The 20,750-nt window shown below is 59.4% G+C and overlaps 1 protein-coding gene across 9 annotated transcripts in view; it reads left to right on the forward strand.

Moving 5' to 3' along the window:
• The window catches only part of Rap1gap (RAP1 GTPase activating protein), a 44,571-nt gene that overhangs the window by 16,272 nt on the left and 7,549 nt on the right, over positions 1-20,750 (forward strand). For 7 of the 9 annotated variants that reach the window (XR_006857131.2, XR_006857132.2, XR_009224370.1 and 4 more), the window contains exons 3-18: positions 1,904-1,997; positions 7,942-7,977; positions 8,927-8,974; positions 9,752-9,790; positions 10,253-10,438; positions 13,395-13,498; positions 13,760-13,838; positions 14,202-14,255; positions 15,260-15,343; positions 15,494-15,594; positions 15,726-15,855; positions 16,832-16,987; positions 17,394-17,465; positions 18,010-18,096; positions 18,462-18,599; positions 20,228-20,359. Coding sequence is in view for 5 of the 9 variants with exons in the window: in XM_046468828.2 (XP_046324784.1) it covers positions 1,904-1,997; positions 7,942-7,977; positions 8,927-8,974; positions 9,752-9,790; positions 10,253-10,438; positions 13,395-13,498; positions 13,760-13,838; positions 14,202-14,255; positions 15,260-15,343; positions 15,494-15,594; positions 15,726-15,855; positions 16,832-16,987; positions 17,394-17,465; positions 18,010-18,096; positions 18,462-18,599; positions 20,228-20,359 (1,540 nt within the window). In the remaining 4 variants the exon portion in view is untranslated. Of the gene's footprint in view, positions 1-1,903; positions 1,998-5,527; positions 5,637-7,941; positions 7,978-8,926; positions 8,975-9,751; positions 9,791-10,252; positions 10,439-13,394; positions 13,499-13,759; positions 13,839-14,201; positions 14,256-15,259; positions 15,344-15,493; positions 15,595-15,725; positions 15,856-16,831; positions 16,988-17,393; positions 17,466-18,009; positions 18,097-18,461; positions 18,600-20,227; positions 20,360-20,750 lie in introns of those variants that run through there. The other 2 variants (XM_046468832.2, XM_046468833.2) reach the window with 1 other exon arrangement.

The following is a 20,750-nucleotide window of genomic DNA, read 5'->3' on the forward strand; positions in this document are numbered from 1 at the left end:
GTGTGGTAGGAGCTGACCTGCAGTGGCCAGTGTCTGAGCCTGGGCTGAGAAGGGTGGACAGGGGGTACCACTCAACTAGGCTGATCCGGGGCAGCAGCCACCACACAGGGCCACTCAGAACAGCAGTCCCTACCATGAAGGGCGCCTGGCTTCTCCGAGACTCCAACCCCAGGACTTCCTGGCCCCCGGGGAGCCTCTGCTGTCCACCCGTAGTGCTGTCCCTATTCACTCCGGGGCACATGCTTTAAATTCCAGCTCTGTCACCACTAGTAGGAGCGGTGGCTTTGGCTCTCTGAGCCTCTGTTTCTCCATCGGTAAAAATGAGGATAAATGACACCCACCTTCCAGCAGGGGACAGGGGAGTGGGCGACTAACACGGCCGACACAGTTCCAGGCCCACAGCAGGTCTCGACAGGGCCCCTGTGGGGTCCCGGGGGCGTTTGCCTGGACATCTCCATGGGGCTCTGTCCAGCCCCGCCCCCATCTCCAGCCTCTCCCCACGTGGGTGCACCCTGGCACCCAGGAAGTGTCACAGTCCTCAGTGACCCCCCTGCTGCCGCCTCACTCCGTCAGTCATTGAGCGAATGTTTAATGGGACCCTAACGGGGAGACCCACTTATTCCCTGGGGATGAGTGAGGCCGAAAGTGTCCGTGGGCTGAGGCCCTGTGGGCTGCCAGAGCCCGGGGTGGATTGTTTTGGCAACTGAGGGTGAGAGGGTGTGTCTTCCACTCACGCTTCACGTGGTCAGTGCCCGAGAATCTCTCTCCCACAACGATGCCAGCGGCTTGAAATGCCACTGCCACCAGATCCATCCTTTGGGGTCAAGCGCTGTCTAGAACAGACCTTCTTTCACGACGCCAGCACCCCTGGGAGGCGGGGCCTGGCACCAAGCAGGGCTGGGGTGGCTCCTCCGGGTGGGGGAGTCAGGGGCTCAGAGCTGCCTGGGCATTCCTTGTGGCCTGGGTTCCCGAGGGCCGGTCCCTCTTGGGGCGTGGCAGTCCTAGCTCTGCCTGACTCAAGTCTGCCACAGGCCACTGAGGAGTGGCTGGAAGGTGACTCACCCTGGCGGGACCAGCCTTGCTCCATGGGACCTGGGTGGGGGTGCGGCCACGTCAGGGTGGCCCTAGGCGGCAGCGGAAGCTGGGCCTGCTCTCCCGGCCCCAGGCTCCCTGGATGCTGGGAACCTCTGGGCACTTCCTCCCCTTGACCCCAGAGATGGCCTCGCAGGCGTCCCAGGGTGACAGGCACTGACGCCACCCTCTCCAGGCCTGCTCCCTTTCCTGGGTGGGGGTGTGGGAGCTGTGGGTGTGGCTGGAGCCCCACAAGTCACACGGCTCTCACACAGGTGACAGCTCTGCTGCAGACCAGCCGTGTGACCCTGGGGCACATCCGGGTCCTCGTCTGCAAAGCGGGAAGACCAGTGTGGCGAGGAGGCTGTGTCCTCCGGCCTGGAGGGAGGGCTCGGCACAGGGCCCGGCATGCAGTGGCCCAGCGAGCGGCTGTTGTCATTAGCAGGGCAGTAGCCGCTGACTACTGACTCCCTGAAGCATGGGGTGGTGAGTGAGTAGAGGCTGTGCACCCTATTTTTCCAGACGCCTCAGCCTCCACAGCCCTCCTCTCTGCCCGCCCCAGTCTCCCCCTCTTCAGAGGGGCTGTGGACATCCTGAGACTGGAGGCCTGATGGAGAGACTCTGCCCACACTTCTGATCTCTGGGAAGGAGAGCCTGCTTCACAGTCCTGTTCTCGAAGCCCCTCTCCTCCCTCCCCCAGGAAGCCCAGGACACTTGCTCCATGGAGTCTATCTCCCTTCAGCTCCCCCAGCTCTGAGGGGACTTCCTCCCAGAGTTCCCAAATCCCTCAACTTGGGGCCATCCCTGACCTCAGAATCTTCTTCTCTTCTAGGAGGAGTGATGGGCAGAACCAGCGCTTCCCTCAGGCACTAGACCTGTCACAAGTGGACTTAGTTCCCTCTCATCCTACTTCACTCTACCCTAAGGTAAATGTCCCCCTCCACACCTACTGCCCCTTTCCTGGCCAGGGCTGGGCAATGATGAAGAATGGCTATTGGTCAGATATAAAATATGTGGGTCGATGCTGCTGGGGTTTAACCCAAAAGGATACCACTCCTGACCCCCGAGTGGCCTGTATAATCTGAGAGGTTGAACCCAGGTCTGGAGAAGTGTCCAAGGGAGTGGCTTAGGGCTGGTCTAGGTACAACAGCTGGGTGTCAACTGGCCACCCAGCTCTTGTCTTCACCATGAACAATCCCCTCCACGTCCTCACCTGTGGTCAGGAGAAGGGCAGCAGCTGCCTGGCAGTGCACTGTGCAGACTGAAGGGCACGCCACAAAGCAGCCCAGGCACGACACCTGGCCTGCAGAAAGAGCCCTGTAAATGAGGCTGTTCCTCTTACTACCATCATCAAGGTTTTCCAGCCTCTGATTAGTGCCAAACCTTGGACTTGGCCCCAAAGGGCCAGAAATCAACCTAGCACAGGCCCTGCCCTCAAGGAACCATGGTCTGGTAAAGAGATAAAGGACCGAGCAACTTGTGCAGGTGTGAAGTGCCAGCCAGACCCACCAGTGCTCCCGAGGTCCACCACTGGCTGGCCGAGAGCTTAGTGCTCGCCTGCAGCATCTTGCCTTACTCTCCAGCCATTAGTGCTGTGCCACAGCTACTGTCATTAGTCCCGTCTTGCAGATGAGGGGATTGAGGTTTAGGAAGGTTGCGTTACTAGCCCACAGCCCTGCAGGCTGGGTGTGGTGGGGCCAGGACTGAAGGTCTCCTGCTCTCTAGGGAGGGCACTGTGTAGCTTTACAGCCGTGGACAGACATCCTGCCAGGATCAGATGTTCGGAAAGGTGAACGGGGGTCTTCCCAAGGTCATGTGGCCAGGAAGTAGCAGAAGCAGGATTGACTAAGCTCCTTCCTGATAGCACTGGCCTGGAGTAAGGGCCAGGCTCCTCTCCTGGGTGGGAGGGCAGATGGCCACGGAATGGAGTCCATGTGTGGAGACACCACCTTCATGGGGGTCCCAGACAGAGGTGCTAGGGGTAGCAGAAGGGAGTTCTTGAGACCCTCTCTTGGTTTCTCTGCTTGGTAACCGCCTAGGACTGGCCTGTGTGGATTCCAGGGCTCAGCACAGAAGGGGAGACTCAGTGGCAGCTGTTCGCAGAGACACTGGTTCATGAATGAGGCTCTCGGCCCCTCTCCAGGAGGAGGCCTGGCTTCTCACCGATGGCTGCACACCCCGGACCATGGCTTTCCCTGCTGGGCCTCAGTCATCCTGACTGGGAAGGAGGGTTGCAGTAGCCCATTGTCCTGCATCCTGCCTGGGGTTGGGCTTCCCTTATTAGTGCCGAGCCGCCTCTCCTCAGGCCTCCTGGCCCCTGCCCAGTCTGGTTGGCAGCCTCTGTTTGTATCAGCATAGCCCAGATTGTGGGTCCAAGTCACCCCATCCCTACCCCAGAATCAAGCCTAGTTTGTGGATCATCTTCCTTTGACAGGGAGGGAATCAGACTCAGAAAGGTTGAGTGATTCATCTGGGGTCCCCAGCAAGCCAGCAGTAGGCTGAAGGAACACAAGCCTGGGACACATTCTCCATTTCTCCCCCAGTATCTCTGAATCTGCACCTTTCTAACATTGATGGAACCAATCTGAGGAACAGGTGACCTCCCCAGGGCTTCTATCCTCATCGGTATAATGGGTCTGACAGTTCCTTCCCCACCCACCACGCCGGCACGCAATTGGACATTCTGTGAAAATACTTTGGAAGGCAGAAATCAGGAAGCTGAACTGTTACAGCACAATTGCTGACAGACACGGAGCAGGGACATTGTCTTCTCTTTGGGAAGTTACACTTGAAGAGACAGTGAACTACCCAGGGCCCTCCTGCCCCCTACAAGGGTTTCTCCACTCAGGGGTTTGGAAATCTGCACACAGATACATACCCGGCCTACTTGCACCTAGGTACAGGGGCACAATGACAGACGAAGCACACAGATACAGCCACCCACTGTAAATGTACTCAGGGACTTTCACACACACACGTGCAACAGATACACATGTACACACACACACACACAGGCATTCCCATGCACTCAGAAACACAATATGTCCATGTACACACAGCCAGGTCAGCCTGTATGCACACACCCTCCTGTCCACCTGGAACACAGAGGTCTGTTGATGCAAGCAGGTCTCACCTCCCCCAGGGCCAGTGTGGGAATGGATATTCCTCTGGCTGCATTTCAATGGGTGCCCGGAAGTGTGCAGGCCTGGAAGTGGTTGTGTAAATCAATATTTGCTGCTGTTAATTATTAAAACCAAAGCTACTCTGTGCCTGGAACACACATCTTGGAGTTTCTGCCTGCTGTGGGGCCCAAACCTGACCCCGGGCCAGGTCTGGGGGGTGGGGGAGGAGAGAGCACACTTTGCTTTCTTTCCAGGATCTCTTGGCCTGGAGGGATGGAGGTGGTGGGCAGCTGCTGGCGGCTCTTCTGGGGAGCTGCAGAGAGGTCTGGTACTGGGCTGGTGGGTAGCCCTGCCCCTGCAGCACCAAGCAGCTGGTTTTGACTTGGCCACAGAACAGGAAGCATTTGCTACTTTCCCAACATCTGTCTGGAGGAGGGGTTTGCAAGGCCCAGCTGCTATACAGTGGCTCTATCAGGTCAGGACACATCACAGGGTCAGCTGGGAGGACCGAAGAGGCTTCATATTTTACTGACGGTTAAACTGAGACCCAGAGAGTGGCAAGGACTCATACCACATAGCAAACTGCAGCAAGGCCACAGCTAGAACCCATATGTCCTGAAGCCCACTTAAATCCTCTCCTCCATACCACCCAGCACTGTGACAGTCTCCCCCAGGGTAGGCTTTGGGAAGAGGGGGTATAGGCCAGTCAGCCGCTGTCAGGCTGGGGAAGAGGTGTGGGGAGAGGGGAGAGGCCCTAAATAACAGCTCCAGGCCCCTTCCTGGGCAAGCTATTTCACCTCTCGGGAACAGTTTCCTCATTTGCATAATGGGGATGACATTTGAAACTCCTGGGTTATGGCGAGATGGTGAGATGTGCAAAGGGTCCGCATTAACTAAGTGCTCACGAAAAGTCCTGTCTCCAGGTAACCTCTCCTCCTCCTGCCCGGCTTCACAGCCTGTCCAAAGTAGCTCGTCAGGAGGCCCCGAATCGGGGTACCCAGAGTCTGGGAAGACCCACCAGACGGGGTACCCCCGGGAGCCCAACTCGCAGCCAGCTTCCAGGGCGCCACCCGGAGAGCGCAGGCGCAGTGTCTGCGGCCGCGGGCCGGGCCGCACCGGGGGCGGGGCCTCTGTGTCCCCGCCCCTGGCCGCCGCAGCCCCGCCCCGGCCCCGCGCCTCCGGTACCTGGCGCCCCGCCCCCTCCGGGCCCGGCCGCGGGGCAAGCCCAGCGCAGGCAGCTCCGCCGCCGCGGGAACCCGGAGCGCGGAGCCTGGCGCTGCGGGGCCCGGGCCGGGGCGCGCGTGGCCGGAGCCGGCCGGGCCAGCCGAAGCGCCGGCGGGCCGGGGGCCGGGCCGGGCCGGGCTCGGGATGGCGCAGCCGCGGCCCCCAGCGCCCCAAGGCCGTCCTCGGAGGGGCTCGCTGCCGGTGGGGGCCGGCTGGCAGGTGAGGACCGGGCGGGGGCGTCCCGGCGGAGGGGGATCCTGGGCCCGGGTCGGCCCGACTTCTCTGGAGCGCGGCAGCTGTGCCCGAGGCAGGGCGGGTGTGCAGGCTCCGTCCCAGCGGGTGTGTTAGCTTCTGGGCTGACACCGGCCACGGCGGCTAAGGGCGCACTCTGCTCGGGGGTCTGGGCCTGGGGTTCTTCCTGCTGCTATCCCCGAAACTGTGGCCCCGGGGTACAGTGGCACTGCGTGTGAGTCCTGCCATCGGGGCCACTTTATGTCTTCCCTGCCAGGTTTGGGGATCCTAATGTCAGAGTGTAACTTTGTGGTGGTGCCCAAGTGAGGTGGGGACCCCCATCGCGGCCACATCGTTCCCAGCCTTCCATTGCCATGTGTCAGGGCGTCTGCTGCTGCCGCCTGTGCGGCTGTAACTGTAGGTGTCACTTGTTGCTGTGTACACTCAGGGTGACAGGACCATGTGTCAGTGTTTATGTGAGTGATTCTTGCTAGTGCAACAAGGCATTGCATTTCATTGTCCTGCCTGTTAGGTCACCCTGAGTGGGGTCCCTGGAGGTCATTAAAGTGCCCCCAACTGCTGGAACCACAGGGGAATGGGAGGTTGTCTGACTCTGCCCAGATGCCAGTGTTGCTGTCCCACAGAGTGTGGAGTTGACAGGAGTGTCTGGTAACTGCCCATGGAATCATCTCTTCTCCACTCAGGTCTTGGGTGTGGCTGTGTGACCATGAGGTGGTCTCCTGGGGACTCCTGAGGTGGACTTCAGAAGATGTCTTGTTCTGTGGGCAGGCTTCAGAGCTTGCACATGTGGTGTTTGTGTCTCGTGACCTTCAGCGCAGTGTGTGTGTGTGTGTGTGTGTGTGTGTGTGTGTGTATACGTGGGGGGAGGGAGGTGACTTGGGTGGATGGGGGGTTGCAGGGCTGTGTCCCTCCTGTGGACATTAATGACCTTGGAGTTGCCCTGTGCAGCCTCCTTTGCTCAGAACTCTCATGCCTGTTGTGGGATGGGGTCTGTTGTGTCTGTTGCACAGCGTGTGTGGCCAGATGGGGAAAGGGGACTCTGTGTCCCTGACAACCTGTCCCCCAGAGTGCATGTCACTGTGTCTTGGTCTCAGACAGGAGGGTGGTTTTGTAATGCTCATGCTGCGTCACGTGCGGTACAGGGTGCAGAACTGCACAGGTGTGGGTTTGCACTAGTCTGTGTATCTCTTGTGGTCCGTGGATTTGTGTGTGTGTGTAAATTGGTGTGCTGTTGTGTAATTCAGGATGTCAATATGTGTATTTGTGTGTTCATATAGAGCTCTAAGAATCATTGTACCTAGACACTGTGCATGTGTGTGTGTGTGTGTGTGTGTGTATGTGCACAAAACATGTAGTGTACTGGGAGAATAAGTATTGGTGTCAAGCCTCTGTGAGTCTGAGCAGGAGAGGGAGAGATTGTGTGTGTATGTGTGCACGTGTGCACATATTTCCTGCTGTACAACCCCATAGCATGGGTCTGTGAGCTCAGGCAGTGCCCCCACTGGGCAGCAGGAACTGTTGGAGCCTTGGAAGGGTTGGGGGAGGGGCACCACCAGAGACTCTGGGGGTTTCCCAGCCCCAGCCCCAGCCCTGCCAGCCGCCACTGGGCATCCTTGCCGCCTTCCAGGAAGGTTCTCAGGGAGTTGGCGCTGGAGAGGCCCATGCTGCCAGGCAGCTGGCAGATGCTGATTAACCCTGAGTGTACCCTGGCTAGCTTCAGGACAGGCTGGCTTGGGCATGAGAGGGTGCCAGTGGGCTCAGGCACAGGTGTCAGGCCATCGGGCACCTCAGCATCCTCTCCGGCAGGGCCCCCACCCCACACTGTTGGGTTGTGTGAGCAGTGGCCGGTGGCCTGGGTTGACTGTCCTCCTCCTGGAGATGGAACCATGGCCCTTCCTTCTCATTCCACCTGGGCTCATCTCTGGGGCTGACACCAGGGGCTTTTCTCAGGGGCCTGTCCTGGCAGTGCCAACCTTGCAGTGGCATGAAGGAGATCTGTCCCTCCCCAAGGGTCACAGCCTCCTCCCTAGGAAAAAGGACTGAATGGGGTGGGCTCCCTGGGACCCAGGACCTGGGTGTGGACTCACCTCCATTGGCAGTTGGCCAAGTCCTGTGCCGCAGCCCCCTCCTATGATGCCTGCTGCACCCCCTCTTGCTGCCTCGAGCCCTGATGGCTTGTCAGAACTGAGGGGATCAGGAAGGCTGGGGCTGGGGCTTGACAGGGCCAGCTGGGCCACCTCGGGACTGACCTGCCTTCCCGTCTCTGTTGCAGAACACAGATCTGTTTGAGATGATTGAAAAGATGCAGGTGAGGATGCTGGAGACCCCAGCCCTGGGAGCCACCGAGCTGGCTGGGTTGGAAGTGGGGGCCCTTTCAGTATTTCTAGCCCTACATCTTTCTGAGGACAGGCCAGGAGTCTTCGATAGACCATGCCAGGAGAAGATGGTGGCAGTTTTTGTCCAGAGTCCTCTGTCTGGGGGTCCAGTAGAAGAGGGGACCTCTCTTACCTGGGGACCCACCCAGGCTCCCAGCTGCCTTCCCTGTGTAGGTCCCCAGCAGGGCTGCATCAGCTCAGCTCACCCTCACCCCATAAGAGGCATCACAGCTGTGCTGGACCCCAGGCAGAATGACGGAGGGGACAGATGCCAGGGTGCCTGTCAGCCAGAGCTGCGCTGCTGTGGGGAGCTGTTAAGGATCCGGGCAGCCTGGGGAGCCGCTCTGCCCCTGCCGCACCCCTGCCACCTTCATCCAGTCCTGGTCTCCCAGGCCCTTGTCTGTGTCTTGTGTGGCCGTGTGTCGGGGGAGGTGGGTGGGAGGGTGGTGGCGTGGGGGTGGCTCACAGAAGCCTCAGGAGCCTTCGTCAGCTCACCCTCCCCAGCCCTGCTCTTTCCTGCGCTCCTGTTTCCCCGGCCTCTCTCCGTCTCCACCTCCTCCCGCTCCCCACGTATCTGGATGATGCAGTGGCCCCCTCCCCACGCTCACACATGGGCCTGCGCACGCACCCCTGCCCCCACTCCCAGCAGCACGTGCATTCCTGAACAGAGCCTCCGCCCCTCCCTGCTGGGCTGGCTCTTCAGAGGGGCCTGAGGCATGAGCTGGCCAGCACCCTACCCTGGGAGTACCCGTCCTGCTCCCCACATCCAGGGCTCTCCCAGGGCTTCCCTTCCACATGGGCAGGAGCGCAGGAGAGCCGGCCTTCCATGGAAGGGTGCCTGGCAGCAGGTGGGGGTGTAATGGGTGATGCCTTGTCTTTCAGGGAAGCAGGATGGACGAACAGCGATGCTCCTTCCCGCCACCCCTCAAAGTAGGTGAAGCAGCCTGACCTCTGGAGCAGAGGTCAGCAGAGGTCCCCCCTGCGGGCTGAGGGAGGGGCTCCATGTGGCGACACAGCCACCCAGTTGCGAAGGGGTCTTACTGTGTGCCTTGTGCTGGGCCCTGGGTGGCCACTGCCCCAAGAGCTCTGAGTCCTGGAGCCCCTCCCTGCCCACCGCCCTGCTGCCCTTGGTCGCCTCTCCAGGCAGCTTCCCTGATCCTCTACCGTCCACAGCTGCAGTAAGACTCACCCAGGAGGGGCATTGGCTCTTGGTGATGTGGGACCCATCAACCCTAGAAGGCTGAATGGCCCTAGAAGACACGGCTGGGCTTGGGGGAGTGGGCCCAGAGCTAAGCAGGCTCCTGGGCAGCAAGCCAGATGCTTCTTCAGGGCCAGGGGTCTCAGAGTATGGTGCTCAGATCGGCGGCCTCTGGTCATCTGGGAGCATGAGGATGCCAGTCCCCGGTGCCACCTGCCTGGCTGCACCAAGAAGTGGTGTGAGGCGCAGCACCCTGTGTCCTCCAGGCCTCCTGGTGGCCCAGAGTTCTCCTCCGGGGAGGCAAGAGCCTCCTTTCCCCAGTCAGAGTGAACCCAGAAGACCCAGCACTCAGCCTGGCCTGCCTCTGAGCTGGCCTTGTAGGGTCCCCCGGGGCAAGTCACTGCCCCATCTGTAAGCTGGGGGATGAGGCCATGGTCCCAGGGAGCTTGGGAGGCGAGGAGGGTGGGGACACCACCCAGCCGTGCCTCTCCCCCGCTTGTCTTTTGCAGACAGAGGAGGACTATATTCCCTACCCGAGCGTCCATGAGGTACCTGGCTGGACCCCCAAGCCACCCTTCCCCAGCCCAGGGAGGCCTTTGTGAAGGGCATCTGGACACCAGGTCCTCCCTCCCAGGGGCCTGGCTGCAGGCTCTGCTGGGCTGCTCAGTGTACAGGCCCAAGACTTTGGACTGATTTGGACTGATTTGTCTGGCTTCTGAGCCAGACGTTTCCACCTCCTGGGTCAAGGCCATGTGTCCCCCTCTCCTACCTGCCCCCAACTCCCATGCTTTGAGTCTGGGACAGAGGGCTCGGTGCTGTCGGGTCGGGGAGGGAAAGGGCTGGAGCAGGTACCCAGAGAGAGTGGATGTGCACCCTGGAGTCCACACAGCTCTGGCCAGTCCATAGTATTGCTTTGCCATGACAGAAGGGGCCCAAGTCTGAGCTGGGGGGTGTCCTGAGGCCCCCATCAAGGTGCTGTGTGGGTGGCTCTCAGCTGAGTCCCTCTTCAGGTCCTGGGGCGAGAAGGGCCCTTCCCCCTCATCCTGCTGCCCCAGTTTGGGGGCTATTGGATCGAGGGCACCAACCATGAAATCACCAGCATCCCCGAGACAGAGCCACTGCAGTCACCCACCACCAAGGTGAAGCTGGAGTGTAACCCCACAGCCCGCGTCTACCGGAAGCACTTTCTTGGCAAGGTGGGTGGCCAGCTGGTATTGGGGTTTGGCTGGGGTTGTCACAGCCCACCCTCACGGGAGGATGGGCCCAGGAGGAGTGCCCTCGTGATGGGGTGGGTGACAGTCCCAGAGTCCTGAGTCTCAGGGAGCATGCGTGTGGGGTTATTCATCCATTCAACAAACATCTATTGCAAAAGGAGGTGGGATGACATGGCGGTTAACAAGAGAGATACCAGGGGGTGGGCCCCAGCTCTGCCACCTGCTACACAGGCACGGGGCGAGCTGCTTAGCTTCCGTGTGCCTCAGATTCTGTCTATAAAAATGGGGATAATGACACCCACCTCACGAGGCTGTTGTGAGGTTTCAACAGACCATGCTTATAAGGTGGTTTGAATGGCATCTGGAACAAAGTAAGCGCTCCTCAGGTGAGCAAATAATGAGCTCCAGCTGTGTGCCGGGCGCTGCTCTCGCACCTTGCAGAAGGCAGCAAACAAAACAGGCTCTGCCCGCCCTTGAGCAGCTTGGGGTGGGGCTGGGAGGACAGTGTCACGTGATGGCTGGGCCTGGATTGACCACAGCCCCAGAGCAGGGACCCTGCCAGCAGGAGCTTGTCAGAGTGACACTCACGGTGTTCTTGAGAGTTGCTGGGTGGAGCCATGGGAACCGGAGAGGTGGTCCCCTGCTCGGGCCTCCTGGGAGTCAGGCTCCATGGCAGTGCTGTCTGCATGCGGGGTCACAGACAGAACGGCGGAGCATACCCCAGGTGTGAGCCTCCTGGCCCAGGCACAGGTCTAGGCTCTTCCCTTTGTTGATGGTGTCATCTTGGGCAAGTTATTTAGCCTTCTGGAGTCTGTTTCCTTGTCTATAAAAACGGGGATAATAAAAGTACATTTAAAACATATAGAGCCAGGTGTGATGGCACACACCTGTAAATCCAGCCCCTTGGGAGGCCGAGGCAGGAGGACTGTAAGTTCGAGGCCAGCTTGGGGAACCTAGTAAGATCCTGTCTAAAATAAAAAGGGCTGGGGAGGTAGCTCTGTGGTAGAGCTGCCTTGGGGTTCATTCCTCGGTGCTGCCAGAGAAGGCAGATAGAACCGTGTGTGTCGCATAGTAAATAAGCAATTAGCCATAGCTGTTATTACCTCTTCCTAATCCCTCTGTGAGGTCAAGATCATCCTGTTTTTACAGAAGAGGAAATTGAAACTCAGAGAGGTGAAGTGACTTGGTCAAGGTTGCAGTTACTGAGCCCAGAGTTGCAGCCGCCCTGGCTGACTGCCGAGGACTGGGCTCCTAGCAGTGTGTGTCCTTCTCTTTACCCTCCACCCCGGGAGGAGGGGGTGGCCCTTTGGGGGGATTGAGAAGCTGCGCCGTGACCTCAGCCTGGGCCCAGGGCACTGGCCTGACCCTGGGAAACACAGGTGCTAACTGTCTGGGTTGGAGGAGGGTCCACCCAGCAGGCGGGGCTCAGGAGCCATCCCCTGGGACAAATGCAGAGCGCAGAGGGATTTGTCTTCCGCTGAGCCCTGTGGGTGGAGAGAACTGCACCCTAGGTGGCCTCAGCCAGAGGTGGCCTCCGCCAGAGGCTCTTGGCTGGGTCTGGCAGAGGCGGGATCCAGGGAAGAGCAGACGTTGGCACTCGGGAGAGGTTGCCAAAGCAGTGAGGAGCCACAGATGGTGGTGCCGGGCCTTGAGCGCAGCGGGATTTGAAGAGGTACAGGTGGCAGTCAGAGGCACAGAGACTGGGGTTAGGTCAGCAGGACAGGGGACGGGGCTCCAGGGTTCTGACCTGGCAGAGAGGCAGGGTTATTTCCGGACTCCAGATGGGGTGCCTTGGGAAGCAGCCAGGTGTGCGGGCACTGAGCCTGTTCTGGGAGAGGAAGGTGGTGAGGGTGACTGTGGGCATTGCTGTCCTGGGCCCTGAGTCCCTCCTTCACTGTGTCCCTTGGGCTCCTCTGGGTTTTGGAGGCAGGTGTCCAAAGAAACTCCCCAGCCACTGGCCTTCCTGCAGGTGCCTGCCACTCCTCAGGGGATAGTGCTGAGCATTTGGGGGTTTCTGCTCCTGGGGCAAGGCAGTGCTGGGTGGACTCCCTGCCCCTGTCCACTCATTTGTCCCTGAACTGCAGATCTGTGGGGCCAATCCCCCGTCCCCCTTTCCCCACCGGGCTGCTGAACACCAGGGTTCATGTAGAAACAGGATTCACTTCCAGGTTGATCCCCGGGTGGGTGTGGCTGGACTGCCGGCTCCACCCAGGGCTGGGACTGGCAGGGAGCCGGGAGCCAGGCTGGGGTGGCACCTTGCCACACTTGTAGCACTTGGTTTCCGACTTCTCCACCTGGAGCCGTCAGCCAGCTCCCTTCTGGTGTCACCTGAAGCCGCCACCCCTCATGCCCTCTGGGGTGTCTTTCCCTGCCGATCCCTCTTTTCAGGAGGCAGGAGGGTGGGACTCACCTGGTCAGCTGCCATGTGTGTGTGAGAGTGGTCCACTTCCTGTTTCCCATAGGTCCTGGCCGGGGCCACAGAGCCATAGAGCCGTGGGTTGGCAATCAGCTAGTTGGCTGGAACCCAGGGCCGTGCTAATGCTCGTTGGTTTTTCTTACTGAGCACCTATTGTGTGCATCCCCAAGAAAGGCAAGGGCCGGTGACAGGCATGCAGGGGCAGTGTGGCCCGACTTTAATGCAGAGCCACAGAGCAAAAGTCACTACAGACGCTCCGGAACACTGCGTCTTTGCCAGGTGGTGTCGCTTTCAGTCCCTGCCACCTGATCCAGGTAGGTGGCGTCACTCCCACTTTATATATTAGGAAGGTGAGGCACAGAGGTGAGGTGACCCAGGCAGTGACAGATCTGTCTGAAGCGGAGCCGGCTACTGGCCACAACACTTGCTGCTTGGTGAGGGACCCATCTGGGGGCAAGTTGGCTTCTGGTTTCCAGAAGCTTCCAGCTCAGCCTTGCCCACTCCCCCCCTCCCCCGCCACAGGAGCACTTCAACTACTACTCACTGGACACTGCCCTCGGCCACCTGGTCTTCTCACTCAAGTATGATGTCATTGGGGATCAAGAGCACCTGCGGCTACTGCTCAGGTGAGGACAGTGTGAGGGACCCCAAGACAGAAGGGAAGATTGGGGTCTACAAAAGCCCATCTCATTTTATCCACTCTTCTAATTGAGGCCCAGAGAAGGGCAGGATTTGCTTGAGGTCACACAGCAAGTGAGTGCCCCAGCCAGGCATGATGCCATCATTGCCTGTGGTCCTCCCTGAAGTCTGTCCTCTCTGGTCTTGGTGTGGAGGCTGGAGGGCTCCCCACACTGCCCAGCCCTTCACCGTGGGCTTTCTCCTCCCAGGACCAAGTGCCGGACATACCACGATGTCATCCCCATCTCCTGCCTCACTGAGTTCCCTAATGTGGTCCAGATGGCAAAGGTAAGGCCTCTGCTCCCAGGCCTCCTGTGACTGGCCCCTGCCCGAGGGGACACAGGGCTGGGTGGTGGCTGGGCCCCAGCACTCCCTCCGCTTCTGCTTCGAGTGCCGCAGCCCCCCTGCGCTCCTGCTTCCCACCTGCTCCCGCAGGCTCTTTGCAGCACTCTCAGATATCAGGGGACCCCAGTTTCCAAGTCCAGTTCTGAATAGCCATGAGCCCTGGTCCTGCTTCAGCCTCAGTTGTTCCCAGAACAGCCCTTCCCTCTCCCTTTTGCTGCTGTCCTCCCAGAGCTGGCCCGTGAGGCCAGGAGGCCCTCTCCCTCCTGCCTGGCCACACCTCACGCCCCTCCCTGTTGCCTCCTGCAGCTGGTGTGTGAAGACGTCAATGTGGATCGATTCTACCCTGTGCTCTACCCCAAGGTATGACCGGACCTGGGCCCTGATCACTGAGGGTGGGTGCCCCGGAGCTGAGCATTTATTGGTGACCTGCTGTGTGCTGGCCATTTCCCTCAAGTTCTCTCATTTGATCCTCGTGTCTTCTCTGCAAAGTCCACAGTTTGCAGAACAGAAAGCACAGAGAGCTCTGGGTCTTACCTAAGGATGCACAGCAGATATGGAAAGCTTCATTTGAATCCAGGGTTGCCTTGGAGGCAGGTCTCACTCATGTTGGGAAACTCTCACTGCTGTCTGGGGACCCTCCTAAGGGCAGCTGGCCTTGACTTCTGACCCCAGAGGGGTCATGGTCACCTGTGGAGATGCTGCCGTCCACAGCAGCTGCTCTCCCCGCTGGGCCTGCTAGTTCCAGGTGCTGTGGCCATGTGGGGATAGGGACAGAGGCTTCTGTTTGCAGCCAGCCAGGGGGGCTTCCTGGAAGAGGTGGGACTTGAAGACATGTAAACCCCTGGGGCCCTGACTGGATCCTGGAGCAGGGTGAGGTCCCTGCGGGGTGTCATGGTCTGGGAAAGGTGTCCTGAAGGATGGATAAGGTCTCAGAAATCAGGTCCCACCTCTTGACTGTGGAAGGGGAACTGAGGCCCAGGGTGGGGAGGGGCTGCTGAAGGCCCCACAGCCCGCTGGTGGGACCTGGCCATTCTAGAAGGATGAGGCGGGTTTGCAGGGGACCCAGGGGACAGGTGGGCGTTCTGGCGTAGAGTGGGGCATCTTTGTCTGGGATAGGCTGGGGGGCTCATAGCAAAGCCCAGGCACCCAGCAGACCGGGGTCAAGTCCCACCCTGCCACATTTGCAGGCTGCTGGCTGGGGACACATTGCCAAAGCTCTCTGAAGCCCAGGCAGCCTGAGGGTCCCTTTGGGCTTGCTGAGGCTGTTACATATGGCGCCAGGTGTGGCACTGGACATGTGCTGCTCAGAGAAGGGTAACTTGTAAGTGCAGTCCAGTCACCACTGTCCCCCCATGCCCCTGCAGGCTTCCAGGCTCATCGTCACCTTTGATGAGCATGTCATCAGCAATAACTTCAAGTTTGGAGTCATTTATCAGAAGCTCGGGCAGGTATGTGCCTCCCACCTGCCCCCACCCCCTGCCCTCCATCTGGCACCTCAGACCTGCCAGGGGACTGTACCCCACTGGGAGTGAGTGGGGCTGGGGGCGGGGCAGCTCAGACCCAGCTCGGTGACCATGGCCCCTGTGGTTGGTTCCTAGACCTCAGAGGAAGAACTCTTCAGTACCAACGAGGAGAGCCCAGCCTTCGTGGAGTTCCTGGAGTTCCTGGGTCAGAAGGTCAAACTGCAGGACTTCAAGGGGTGAGTGCTGGGGTGGACACGCACAGCTGAGCCAACCCAGGCACCTGGGCAGGGAGGGAGCCCCCGTCCTGGCCCCATGGAGGCCTGGCCGGGGCTGAGACTGAGCCGTGGCCTGGGGGGCCCTGGGGCAGGTTCCGAGGAGGCCTGGACGTGACCCATGGGCAGACGGGGACCGAGTCTGTGTACTGCAACTTCCGCAACAAGGAGATCATGTTTCACGTGTCCACCAAGCTGCCCTACACAGAAGGGGACGCCCAGCAGGTAGCCTGGCACCCAACCACCTGCCTCTCACTGTCCACCTGTGCCCCCACCCACCTCTGTTCAGTATCTACCACGCCAGGCTTGGTGCTGGGCCCTGGGATACAGCACCGAAATCATCCAGTTCCTCCAACAGAGGGCCCTGGGAAACCTTCACTTCATTCTGTGAAGTGAGGATAGTAATGGCGTGACCTCGTGGGTGAGAGTGGAGGAGGGACTCACAGGGATAGGTTCTGATACATAGCAAGAGCCAAAAAGGTGAGCTAGGATTTTTGTGGGAAGTGAAGGGCATTATGGGGTCAGGTGGTGGCACTGAGATCTGGCCGATCAGGGGTAAGGAAGAGCTTTCAAGACAGGCTGCAAAGGAGCTGGCAGGAGGCTCGGAATGTTTCACACCAGCTTCTGCAAAGTCCTGGAGTCGAGGAGGCGCAGGCACCATGTTCCAGGAACTGAACTAAGAAATGTGTCACCTTGACCCGAGCTGCCTTAGGCCATCTGCCTTACCCCACTTCCCCAGCCCAGGGTGCTAAAGGGGTACTTGAGAAAAATGGAAATACACTTTCCCCTGTTCTTGGTGGCTTTTTCTTTTCTTCTCTTTTCATAAGACCATCTGTTCTTTTGAGCAACATGAATATACGTGGAGTAGAAATTGTTTATTTAATGGAGGGTCACATTTGGGGGCATTTAGATAGGAGAAGATTTGAGAGGAAGGGCTTGGAAACCAGGATTTGGATCCAGGTCTCTGAGCTCATCGTAGGTCCTTGCAAATCACTTCTCTCTTGGTCTCGGTTTTCTCACCTGCCACAGGTTTCCAAGAGAACTAAAATAATTCAAAGACAAGTGTTCAACACTTATTTTTGAGTGGGGGGGCAAGCAAATCCTAAGATGTGCTCTCTGCCTACCCCAAACCCTCTCCCACCCCTTTGGGCACCTCCCACCCCCCACGGGCAGGCTGTAAGTCCTGTGGCCCTGTGCTCAGTTGCAGCGGAAGAGACACATCGGGAACGACATCGTCGCTGTGGTCTTCCAGGATGAGAACACGCCCTTCGTGCCCGACATGATCGCATCCAACTTCCTGCATGCCTATGTGGTGGTGCAGGCTGAGGGTGGGGGCCCTGATGGCCCGCTCTATAAGGTGGGTGGTCTCAGAGTTCTCCAGGGGCACTAGCAAGGGCCCTGCCACAGCTCAGCCCCCCAGCACACCTGTCTCGGTCCTTCCCACTGTAGCAGTGGCCAGGGAGGACCCCCCCCCAACACCCTTCACTCCTCAGAGAGACTCCTCCCTCCCCCACCTCCTGCCTGCTGCCAAGCCCTCTGCCTCCTTTAGCCTCCTCCCAATGATCTGAGGTCCCCTGACCAGCCCCACCCCTCAAATTCAGGGCAAAGGATGGAGGAGCTGAAATGCCAAGAGGATTCTCCACCCAGCAATCAAAGCCTCCTGCACCCCGGGGCAGGAGGGGAAGGGAATGAGGGACTTCTGGCTGGTGTAGGGTGGAACAGGCCGCCCAACTCCACAAGGACAACTGCCCCTTCTCTTTCAGGTCTCGGTCACTGCAAGGGATGATGTGCCCTTCTTTGGGCCCCCGCTTCCGGACCCTGCGGTGTTTAGGAAGGTGAGAGAGACTGCCCCAGCCCTGTGGTGTGCAGAGCAGGACTAAAGGGGAGGGTCTTGGGAGGCCCAGGTTCTGCCTCATGAGGTTCTGAAGCCATGACAGCTGGGGCACCCTAACCCTGCACCTGGGATCTGCCTTTTCTCTTGATCTTGATAAGAATTGGGTCTTTTTTTCCCCGAAGGTCATGGAGTAAATGACATGACTGCCATTTTTTCATACCAGACCTTGGCCTTTCCTCAGTCTTATTCTTTCTGAAAGTTCAATCTTTCCTCTAAAATATTTGGGAAGAGGGCACATGTCTCTATGATCTTTCAGAAGCCACACTGCAGGCCTTGGCTTCATCCCCAGGTTTCCCCAGGCCCTAAAACCTGTGGAGGTTGCTCTCCCGAGGGGGTGGATGACCCTTAGTGCCTGGGCTGGGGGCTGAGCCAAGGAGATGCCCTTCTAGGAGTGCCCAGGGTGACCCAACAGGGCTCAGCAGGCCCTTCCCGTTCATTTACCACCCCACCCCCCTTCCCATCTCCTCGGCACTGGGGGCTCCCAGGGGCCTGAGTTCCAGGAATTTTTGCTGACGAAGCTGATCAATGCTGAATACGCGTGCTACAAGGCTGAGAAGTTTGCCAAACTGGAGGTGAGGATGGGCTTTGGGGGCTGAGCCCCTTCTTCCCTTGCCTTGTCTAGAATCTCAGCCGGCTCCAGGGAGGGAAAAGGCTCCTTCAGACCCTGGCCCTGGGGGCTACCTGGGTGGGAGGAAGCAGGAGGGCCATGTCCGGGGCCCCAGGTGGGCAGAGAAGAGGGGGCCAGGACGGGAGGGTCCTGGGGGCTGCCTGACCTGTGGAGGGAAGGAGGGAGCCGGCGCGGCTCCGGGGTCCAGGACCGCCCCCCGCCCCCGCACCCCCTCACTCTGAGAAGGTGGCCGGCGCTCGGGAGGGGACCAGGGTTGGAACTCTGGGAGGACGGGCGGGTCACCGGGGCTCTCCCGATGCTGGCCCACAGGAGCGGACGCGCGCCGCCCTGCTAGAGACGCTCTACGAGGAGCTGCACATCCACAGCCAGTCCATGATGGGCCTGGGCGGCGACGAGGACAAGATGGAGAACGGCGGCGGCGGGGGCGGCTTCTTCGAGTCTTTCAAGGTGGAGGGTCCGGATGGCCCGAGTGGGAGCCGGCGTAGGGCGGGACTGGGGCGGAGTCGGGGCGGGGCGAGGGCTGGCGTGGGGCGTGGCTAGAAGCAGCTAGCTGGGCATGGGCGGGGCTGGGGCGGGGCTAGAGGCGGGCTCCCCGTTGTGGGCGGGGCCGGGGTGCCTCCCCTCTGGGTGAGCTGGGAGGGACCTGTGCCTTGGGTAGTACCAGGCTGGGGGAAGAGTGTAAGCGGGGACAGTGATTAGGGGAGGAGGTAGTGGCCCGAGGTGAGGCTGAGGCTTGGGGGCAGAGTACCTCTGGGAAGTCAGCTGAAGGTCGAAGTCCCTGGGGTGGCAGAGTGGTGCTGCTGGTGTCCTGGGCTGTGGCTGCCAGCAGAGAAGAGACCTCTGTCTTGACCCAAGGGAAGAAATAGAGGTCCTAGGAGGGGTTTGTAAGCCATGTAACTGTTGAAGAGGGACCTGACCCGTGGGACCTACGATGGCTACCCGTGGTTTGGTTCAGTGTTGAGAGAACAGGTTCCCAGGGGTCAGACCCAGCTCTGCCCCTTACCAGCACAGGTATTTTCTGAGCCTCAGCTTCTTTATCCGTGGACTTGGGTAATGGGAAACCACCTCAGACCACTTGTAGCTACTTATAAGGCAGTCAGGTTAGCACAATATAAGTTAAAAAGCAAAATGCAAGACTGCTCCTCTGCCTCAGCATGAGTGTCCAAGTGAGAATCAGAGGAGGTTCTCTCACCCCTGGAGGGGCTTGGGCAGCAGGGACCTAGGCAGTGGCCTCTTTGCTACCATCTCCTCCACCCACAGAGGACTGTCTCTCCTCTGGGTGCCCAGCCAGGTAGTTGAGCTGTACCCTTACCCTAGGGCAGGCCACAAGGCTGTGGGTTTGTATACAGGGATAGCCCAGTGACCCAGAAGGAGCCGCCCTGCCTCTGCCTGCTGGAGGCAGGAAACAGGGGGGTGAACTTGGGTTTGGAGTGGTTTCTTTGAGAAGGATTCCAGTGGTCTCACATCAGGAAGGTGCCAGACCTAGATTAGGTCAGGGAATTTCTCAGAGGTAGCGGAGTCCACAGTCAAGGGCATAGGATTTGGCAGATGGGTTCTAGCTCACCTCTTCCTATCTCATCACCTGTAAAGTGGGCATGAGGATCAACACCCTGTGGGGGGACTGAGCAGCAGAGTGAATGTAAAGCACCTGGTCCCCCAGGGAGCACACAAGAAGGGAGGGAGGAAGGAAGGAGAAAGGAGATCTCAGAGACACCCCCCCCCAAAAAAAAAAAGGGCAAGAAACAGGTTTCTGGAGGGTTCTGTGCACATTTCATCATGACTCAGCATCTTCTCCTGTTCCTACAACTGCCTGAGACCCAGCACACAGCAGCCTGTGTGGCTCAGAGAGGTAGTGTGACATGCCCAAGGCTGCCCAGCAAGCTGGTGACAGAGCCAGGCCCAAACTACTCTTATGCACTATGCGTACCTGCCTCTTGGGTGGCATATAAGGACACCTAGAACTCACAAGGAGATGGGATGGGACTTCCTAGGGTCACCAGGGTGGTATTAATAGGGAGGGATTAGATGCCTGGGCCTCCCCTATGCCTCCTCCACACCTACTCTCACCTTCATAGCGGGTCATCCGGAGCCGGAGCCAGTCCATGGATGCCATGGGACTAAGCAACAAGAAGCCCAACACCGTGTCCACCAGCCACAGTGGAAGCTTTGCACCCAACAACCCTGACCTGGCCAAGGCTGCTGGAATAGTGAGTGTCCCCACCCTCCCCTGCCCCTCCCAGGGCCCTCAGTGCCCCCACCTCCTGAAACCTGGCCCACCTCGCTCCATGGCCTTGCTGTCCACATGCCCACCCTGGGCTCTGGACTTGGTCTAACCACTGCTTTCCACGGGGCTCAAGTGTTCCTGCCAGGACCCGGGTGCTGAGAGCCTGCAGCCCCTTCCCCAGCTCTTTGGCCCTTTATTTAGATGTGACTTTCTGCGGGTCAGCTCCTGGGCAGTCTCTGTGTCCCATCCTTATTGAGTACCTACTGTCTGTGTGTGCTGGGAACTGGGCTGCTGTGTGGGCACCTACTGTACAGCCTGGGGTTTCTGGGAGTACCTAATGTGTGTCAGGCTGTGGGCACCCACTGTGTGTCAGG

The sequence above is a fragment of the Marmota monax genome, unplaced genomic scaffold (genome assembly GCF_021218885.2).
Source record: "Marmota monax isolate L192 unplaced genomic scaffold, Marmota_monax_Labrador192_F-V1.1 WCK01_AAM20220418_F8-fsc00008, whole genome shotgun sequence".
NCBI classification, from domain to species: Eukaryota; Metazoa; Chordata; class Mammalia; order Rodentia; family Sciuridae; genus Marmota; species Marmota monax.